Genomic DNA, 8844 nt, shown 5'->3' with positions numbered 1-8844 from the left:
TATATTGTGTGTATTGTTTACTTTTCATCACTCGAACTGAAGTCGTTTCGGTGCTATGATTGCTATTAATCTATGTATTGATTGCGTTTGTCGGATTTATTTGTTTATTTATTCACAGCTCGAGTCGCATCTTGCTCTGCACATAGTTGACTATGACACCATACACAAAATCGTATCGACGTTTGTTTTTATAGATACGATCGCCGCAGCAAAGAAAAGCGATACACGGAGAAGGAAATGATCACCATCAGACGCGAACTCGATACCCTACACAATGAATTATTTCCGGATGATCAGGTGGACCTTGTCGATGAAGTGGAAGACAATGGCCTGCCAACTATCAGAGGGATTCTCGGTAAAGCTTGGAAATGGGTACCTGGTAAGTGTTTAATAGCTGGCTCCATTCGCATTAAACCATGGCCAGTGGGTGTGAACGAATCCAATTCTGCACGCATTCTCGAAGTGGGCTTCCGAGGTCCTATCTGTTCAATTGCCACGTATTCTCTGTACAACTTATTTCTTTCCATTACACGAGTTGAGTTTTTCTTATGTTCCTAACGCCAACATCAGCCTTACACCGTGATATATCAAGCCACACAGGGTTTTTTGTTGCTGATGCGGAAAAGTGCGTTTTCTTCCGGATTCGTTTGTGTTTTCTGACACCACTTCTTGCTTCCCTATCACCTTAGGGCTGGGCCTGAATCCGCACAGGCGCTTCTCGTCCCTTCACAAACGGCGCTTACGAGAGTCGATTGACGCTGGTCGCCATGGCCTCGGTTTGGCCGCAGCAGACGCCGGACAGAGCGACAAGGTCGCCCACGCACGACACTACAGCATAGAAGAACAGCGCGATCTGGAGCAGGAGCGAGAAGCGATGGACAAGCTATCGCCCGAGGAGTTGAGTGCTCTGCAACTCTCAGCGTCCGAATTGGCTGTGACCGATAATGCGTCTAGTGTGCAGCAGCCGCACTTGACGATCTCGGGAGCCAGCACTGAGGACATTGGGCCAGAGAGCACTGGAGGGACCGAAAGCAAGCAAAGAGCTACCCCACCAACCCTGGAAATAGATACCAAGCCGGCCGACGGTCCCCCCACAAGTCCAGGTGTCACATCGCCGAGGCAAAATCTGTCCCAGAACGAGGATGAGAGCGGGAGGGGTCGGACTCATGAGTACGACAGCCCCAGGGGTAAGTCCAAAAGCCCTGCACGCTCACCGGCACGCTCACCGGCACGCAATGCAGGCTCACTAAGTAATATGAAGGGCGCCAAATCAGCTCGATCAAGCACCCAGACGGCAGAGAAAAGTACGCTGAACTTCACCACGACCTCAACCGAGCGCACTCGGTCATCGCCGGCATTGCGGATAGACACTAGCATAGCTGAAGGTCTGGCAACGGACTCCCCCAAGAGTCCTAGCAAGAACGGATCACCCAGGAGCTCACACACGGGCAGGAATTTCCTGAGGGGACTTAGTAGGTCCGGTATAGATAGGGATAGAGAAGATAGTAAGGACGGGGATCTGATGGATGCAACGCCCAAGTCACCTAAGAGTAGTAGCAAGAAACGTGGGTTCTTCAGGTCTATGAGTAAGGAACGAGTGACACAGACGGTGTCGGACCTTTCTCCGTTCACCAGTTGAGTGCTGTTTCTCTGAGAGCCGACTTCACACTCGCGAACATACGCTCGCGTGGGACACGGCACTTTCAACGATCACTTCTTAATAGTTGGCACCGACGGCGATGAGCCAAGGGCGAGCCTATTCACACCTCAAAGATGTCGCATTTTCTGCGGCTGCTATATATAGAATGGTGGACACACTGCCATTCAGTATATGCGTGACAATGAGGATGGGCTGCAATGTGACCTGTATCGGGCATAGTTTTTTCGCATGCGCAAAATTTAGGGTTTAGGTTTTAGTATAACCCTAAACCCTAAACCGTTGTGGCGGCGTATCCGGTGATGTAGGCTGTGAAGACAACGATGCTGAACGATAGCTAATAGATTAAGTATGATCGTACGGGAGCTGACTTCAATACCAGGCACTCGTCATTGTTGTGAGTGGTGTAAGTTGTTACGTTGACACCCTCACATACATCACCTGTCCTTGGACCTGGTAGACTAAGTAATTTAATATTTACATACAATATCATTTTTTTGGTAGTGGGATCTCCTTCGACTAAGCGAGTCAGCTGGAGTGGTTGCGATCGCTCGTCGAATTCAGCAACGCAAACTATCGCGTTTAACACCGGACAACGTGGAATACACGCGTTTGTATATAGTTTCTGCTAAGGCCAGAAAGGATGAATGGCGGGCTTGGATATACCCGGAATAGTAGTAGTGGCGCACACGGAAGAATAAAAATTCTCAGAAGGGTGCTGAGCTATTTTGTTTCTGCTCTGTGTGCTTACATAACCCAATTGCACATGGGTCGAAATATGTACCAGCCTCCGTCAGAATGGAGTATTTACGAACACGGGTACTTGTGGCGTGTTCTCAAACTAGCTGTAGGTGTAGGGGTGTAAGCTTGAAGTATGGCACCAGCAACTATAACCTAGCTCTCAGGTAACTTCTGCTATAGACTATAAATTCAGCGAATTTGGAACGAAGCACCGATGTAAGCGGTCAATGAAGCCGGGCCGGATACAAGAAGAGGCGTGCCACATCATTATTAAGCTGTATGCATTTATAGTTTGGTGTATGCATGTATGTTGTATTTGAGATAGGCATCATCGTTTCCATGCATCTCACGTGCAGCTTCAAACCTGCGTAAGACTTGATGGGAGGTCAATCTGGGAATCATCGGGGAATCATCAACGGGTAGTAAAATGCAGTATAGCAAAACTCACTGGCAAATTGAGTCCAACAGCGTCACTCAGCGCTATTTCCCGTGCGATTAGTACATATGGAGCTGAATTTGGATCGCAAAGACTGTACAAGTGGTGTAAAAACAGGGCTTCGCTGGTGTCAATGGGTTACTATACTAAATAAAGTATTTTCTGGAACGGATTGCGTACAATCGACACACTTATATGCACTCGGGTGTCGAATTTCCAGTCTAGTGTTCATTTCCGCGCACATATATGTTAAGAGAAGCGGAGAGGACGGTCATCAATACTACTTGGCCATCGAAAGCACTTGAGAGTAGCATGGAGTGTATAGAGGCCTGTCTTCGTACATCTATGCAATTGATTGACTAGTTAGTATGTTGAGTCTCTGGAATCTCCTTGACAACCGATCTCGCATCTCATAATGCAGCACCATCATCCACATATGCACGCTAAACCACAGCAGCCCAGACCTGTCACCACACATTCCCGGAGACCACTCTACGTGCTTCTTCAGTCGAGTGCTTCACAATTGGTAGTTGCGCATCGAACGACAGTAAAAACAGCACTGCTCACTGTAGAAAAGTCCGCTGGGTAAATAAATATTGATCTGCAAACACCGAAATACCAAACGGGATTAACCTGCTGTAAGGTTTGTAATTGAGCAACTGTACGCTTTCATTGCGGGATGGAGAAACAGAACGGAATTATTGTGCTTCAAACGAGCGATACACGCACGCGACTGTCGGTCTAGCGGTGATTCACGCGTCTGATTTCGCTCAAATTATCAGTTTAGCTCAATACTAAAGGTCAGGTTAGCTCAATTCTCTAATAGATAGGGAAAACAAAAATGTAGACATCGATACATTGCGAATTACTACAAGAAGCAAGGCAAACGACATATGATATCTATTTTTTATTCAGGATGAAGCAAATACAATAATGTATGGATGTTTCGATCACCTATCCCTTGTGTATACACAATCTGCTGTTAGGAGAGATTATTCACCACGGTAACGATAATATTAGTCGGTGGTGCGATACGTGGAGTGGCACCGGTATTAAAGGTCATAGGTCGAAAGTCGGTGGAGACATGAACGTAGAATGGCCTGGGACTATCCTTAGTCCACCTCCTCAACCGTAGGGCCGCTACCTCCGGCGTCTGCCATCCCTCCAAACATAACACCCCCAGGCATACCCCCAGCACCGCCTGCACCCGCCTGTTTGTATGCGTTTGATATGATGGGGTTCACCACAGACTCCAACTCTTTCTTTTGGTACTCGAACTCGTCCTTCTCCGCCATTTGGTTGTGGTCCAGCCAGGTGATGACCTCGTCAGCTTTCTTCACCACATCCTGACGATCACTTTCGGATATCTTGTCCTTGAGATCATGCTCTACCGAATTCTTCACCTGGAAGGCGTAGCTCTCGAGATCGTTCTTGGCGGCTATTTTCTGTCTCTAGACCTCGTCTTGTGCTGCATAATTCTCAGCATTCGCCAGCATCTGGTTTATGACTTTCTGATTCAAGCAACCCGCATCGTTAGTCACTGTGATCTTCTCCGACTTGCCAGAGGCCTTATCCTGCGCAGACACATTGAGAATACCATTGGCATCGATATCAAACGTTACTTCAATCTGTGGTGTTCCTCGGGGAGCCAGGGCAATGCCAAAGAGGTCGAAGGCACCCAACTTGTGATTGTCCCTAGTCATCGCACGCTCGCCTTCGCACACCTGGATAAATACGGCTGGCTGGTTGTCAGTATAAGTGGTGAAGATCTGTGTTTGATTCGTGGGGATGGTGGTGTTGCGCTTGATCAGAGAAGTCATCACCCCACCGGCAGTCTCAATACCCATTGACAGGGGTGCGACATCGAGCAGAAGGAGGTCACTGACAGCACTGTGCGTGTCGCCACGTAGAATAGCGCCCTGAACAGCGGCGCCATAGGCGACTGCCTCGTCAACGTTAATGCTCTTGTTCAACTCGCGACCGTTGAAGAATTCAGTGAGCAGTTTCTGGATTTTAGGAATGCGCGTAGATCCACCAACCAGCACAATCTCATCGACGTCCGACTTCCCGAGCTTGGCATCTCGCAGCGCTTTCTCGACCGGCACAAGCGTGCCGCGGAACACATCGGCACACATCTCTTCAAAACGCGCTCGAGTGATGGATGTGTAAAAATCAATACCCTCGAAGAGGGAGTCGATCTCCACGGAGGCCTGCGCAGATGACGATAGTGTGCGCTTAGCCTTCTCGCATGCCGTTCGCAATCGACGCATAGAGCGCGGATTGACAGTGAGATCCTTCCTGTGCTTGCGCTGGAATTCCTTCGCGAAATGAGCGACCATGCGGTTGTCGAAGTCCTCTCCTCCCAAGTGTGTGTCGCCGGCCGTAGACTTGACTTCGAAGACCCCGTCGTGAATGGTCAGTATACTCGCATCAAATGTGCCTGGGATTCAATGGTTCCAAGTGGGCAAAATTTAGGATATCTTGAATATGCACAATGGTGGATCTATATCTAGATAGGAGTGTGGTTATTTGAATTATAGATATAGTACCATAGGTACATGAAAATATAAGTTTATAATCAGCATACTCACAACAAATGTACCTCCTCCAAGATCGAAGATGAGTATCTTCTTTTCTCTTTCATTGGCGGCCTTCTTATCCAATCCATATGCAATCGCTGCGGCTGTGGGTTCGTTGATAATACGCAGCACATCGAGACCGGCGATGGCCCCGGCGTCCTTGGTGCTTTGACGTTGGCTGTCATTGAAGTACGCGGGAACTGTTACAGGCAGGGAATTAGTCAGGAATACACGTTGAGGCTCAAGCAAGGAATACAGTGTGGATTCACCACTCGAACCATCCTAAATAACTTAGTCACGATCACAACCCTTGTTTTTTATCATGTCAGAATAGATGGAGCAAGGAAGGTTTTGAAGCTGCAGTCACTACTATACACATTTTTCTTAATGAAACGAATGCATTAGAATCGACCAATTTCGTTGGTATCGAGATAGCAGGCAAGAGAGGGTTAACTTTAATCAATTCACTGCCAATATTACCTGTAATCACCGCATCGATCACCTTGAGCCCCAGAAATGCTTCTGCCGTCTCCTTCATTTTGGTCAGCACCATCGATGAGATCTCTTCCGGAAGGAAGGTCTTCACTACTCCCATATACTCTACCTGGACTGCTGGCTTCTGGTTCTGTTCGACCACCTTGAACGAATAGTGCTTGATGTCCGCCTGCACTTCACTGTCGTTAAACTTCCGACCTATCAAGCGTTTGACATCAACCACCGTATTTGCCGGATTTAGAGCAACCTGGTTCTTGGCCGCATCTCCTAATAGTCGCTCAGTGTCAGTGAAAGCAACGTATGAGGGCGTGGTGCGGTTTCCTTGATCATTGGAGATGATCTCCACCCTACCATGTTGGAAAACACCAACGCATGAGTACGTGGTGCCGAGATCAATGCCAATCACGGGGGATTTGTCTTGCGTTGGCATGGTTAACTATATAATGAGTGTCGCATGTGTGAAGCTCAGAAGTAATAGTATCGGTTACTATAATTGCATACGAGAAAAGAAAACGGTATGTAGCAAATGGTGTGGCAGATGTGAAGGTTCAGGAAGAAAAGGGAGAATAGGAAGAACAGGAAGAACAGTGCGTTTAAAAAAATTCCCGATGTTACAGTATAAGTACACGAAACATAGTATGTATAGATACACGAAACACGATACATATTTAATTTCATAGCCTCTGGTTGATTTGAAAAGTAAAAAGCGCCAGTGATTTGAAAATAAATAAATATCTTCGGCTTTTTGCAGTGTCGTGCACAGGGCGTTGTTGCTATTCGTCCACGCAAGATACGAAAGCCATGACGTGTGATGACTCGCCATAAAAACAACCAGAAGCGACAAGCAGCTGTAGTATGTAGTACGTAGCCTTTTCTTTTCCTTTTTAGTGTAGACTGTATTTAGGACTGTAGTAGGCGACTAGGCAGCCTGGAAGCTGTAGCTCGATCCCGTGTATAGCCCCGTAGCCGTAGGTGTTTGAGTGCCAGTGCCCAGTGGTCTGTGTAAAAAATATTTTAAAATCTGCATACAGTGAGTATTTCATGCGTATTTACTTCCAAAAAAAAAAAGGAAAAAAAGGCGGGCTACGTGTGTAATTTGTTCACTTGTTTTTTGACATGACCCCCTCAGCCCTCTAAATCGAACATTTAGGGCTATGCTTATAACCACATAGGGCTATGCTTATGCCTCTATTTGTTTCCGATCACAATAGTTAATAAGGGAGCGAGATATGCAGTGATTGCTGTTTATTTCATATTTACAATGAGGCGAAGGCGAGGTGGACGCCAACAATGGCTCAGTCGCGTGATTTCGGCACCACTTATATAACTGCGCATAAGCACACATTGGTGCCATCGACCATTTAGCCGTTTCAAGACTGCAGCTGCATCAAACTTTGAATGTAACAGCAGCTCCTTCATCAATATTGAGATTATTATAAAGCTAGTTCATCATCACTCCCGTCGAGGTCGTCCTCGTCTGCGACCATCATCATGGACTCGTCAATGCGGTCGTTGTTGAACAATTGCCCACCCTTGCGACGTTTGCCGTACATGTACACCCCTCCATAAGTAGCGGCAGCAAACACCGAGACTATCATGAAGCCACCGACAAGTACCTGGGGTCAGAAATCGAGTGTGCAAGAGCTAAGATGTGAGTGTGCGAGCATTATGTATACTTTGGGTGATGGCTATCCGAGACAGCACAAGCATTGCTACAGTTCTTTTGGATTTAGGAATATATGTGCACACTAACTTGTGTATGTTGTAGCTTATGCATATTCGCACATTTGAATCTATGTAGGAAGTGTACGCTGACGAACATATGAATTTTCGGCGCAGTGCTGACTGAAGTGAGGACCGCGGAACACCCTTCTGCTGAGAGCACACTGGCTTCAGTTAGTCAAACCTCTGTAACCCCCCACCCCCCGATTCCATAGAACTAGCTTACCACCAGGATGCTGTCCGAGTCTGATCCCTCCTCGCCGGATCCGTGCAGGTTGTTGTGTGCCTCGATCTCACTCTTGACCTCGCTTACTGTATCACTGCCCTCAATGCGCGCGTGGAAGTCGCGCAAGGCATCCGCCATTTTCCGCGTGCACTCACTCACGTGGGCGCTGTCCTCCCACTCGAAGGCGCAGTCGAGTTCTTGCAGGAGCACACTCACTGCAGGACAGGGATGACAGATGAACGCGGGATAAGGAGAGTATCAGCACGCGCACTGAAAGAAATGGCACCACATCACGCGACACGAAAGACATATGGACTATACATAACGTACAGTCGTCTTTCCAGTGATCATTGGTAAATTAACAGGCTAGCGCATAGATAGAGATCGTACAAGCGTGTGCTACGTAGATAAACATACATTTGTCTGCGTCCATCGCCTCCCCCAACCATTTCTTCGCGTTACCCAGGAAGTACATGTGGTCCATCACGGTGTGCAATGAAGCAACCATATCCTGTAGTATGGTCACGTGTAAGCGCAGTTATTAGAAAGCGACGCACATGACGAGATAAATTAGACATAAAAATTAAAAATACAACCAAAACAAACACAAACCCAAACACAAACACAGATACACACACACACACACACTAATATATATATATATATATATATAGACATATAGATAGATAGATAATAACATATACGTATACATTTTTTTCAATTTCTATGTCTATGTCGATATCTATTTCTACAAAGACATTCACAGACACAGACACATACACGCAGAAACCCACACCCACCCACACGTACCCATCCACACACACACACACATACACACACACACGCACATACACACACACACACATACGCACATACACACACACACACACATATATATATATATATATACATGTATTCTGCATCTACATGTGTATCGATATCTGACAATATATATATACATATATATATAAAAAATATAGATACAAAT

The 8844-nt window shown here is 46.7% G+C and overlaps 3 protein-coding genes across 3 annotated transcripts; 1 reads left to right on the top strand and 2 right to left on the bottom strand.

Moving 5' to 3' along the window:
* Window positions 1-237: 237 nt before the first annotated feature.
* Window positions 238-1639, top strand: SARC_10121 (hypothetical protein; the record flags this gene model as incomplete). Its single annotated transcript, XM_014295843.1, has 2 exons — window positions 238-379; window positions 690-1639. 2 exons carry the CDS (start codon window positions 238-240, stop codon window positions 1637-1639), a joined length of 1092 nt encoding a protein of 363 aa, XP_014151318.1.
* A 2089-nt stretch (window positions 1640-3728) lies between these two features.
* On the bottom strand, window positions 3729-6338 carry SARC_10120 (hsp70-like protein; the record flags this gene model as incomplete). Its single annotated transcript, XM_014295842.1, has 4 exons — window positions 3729-4252; window positions 4292-5274; window positions 5437-5613; window positions 5894-6338. 4 exons carry the CDS (start codon window positions 6336-6338, stop codon window positions 3947-3949), a joined length of 1911 nt encoding a protein of 636 aa, XP_014151317.1. The 3' UTR covers window positions 3729-3946.
* A 757-nt stretch (window positions 6339-7095) lies between these two features.
* On the bottom strand, window positions 7096-8369 carry SARC_10119 (hypothetical protein). Its single transcript, XM_014295841.1, has 3 exons — window positions 8274-8369; window positions 7857-8071; window positions 7096-7524 (listed from the first exon to the last, which is right to left on the bottom strand). The coding sequence occupies exons 1-3, from the start codon at window positions 8362-8364 to the stop codon at window positions 7342-7344; spliced, it is 489 nt and encodes a 162-aa protein (XP_014151316.1). The 5' UTR covers window positions 8365-8369; the 3' UTR covers window positions 7096-7341.
* Between the last annotated feature and the right edge of the window lie 475 nt (window positions 8370-8844).

Source organism: Sphaeroforma arctica (assembly GCF_001186125.1).
Source record: "Sphaeroforma arctica JP610 unplaced genomic scaffold supercont1.1142, whole genome shotgun sequence".
Lineage (NCBI taxonomy): Eukaryota > Ichthyosporea > Ichthyophonida > Sphaeroforma > Sphaeroforma arctica.
Note: the sequence above shows the minus strand (reverse complement) of the source record. Positions and strands in the feature narration are given on the sequence as shown.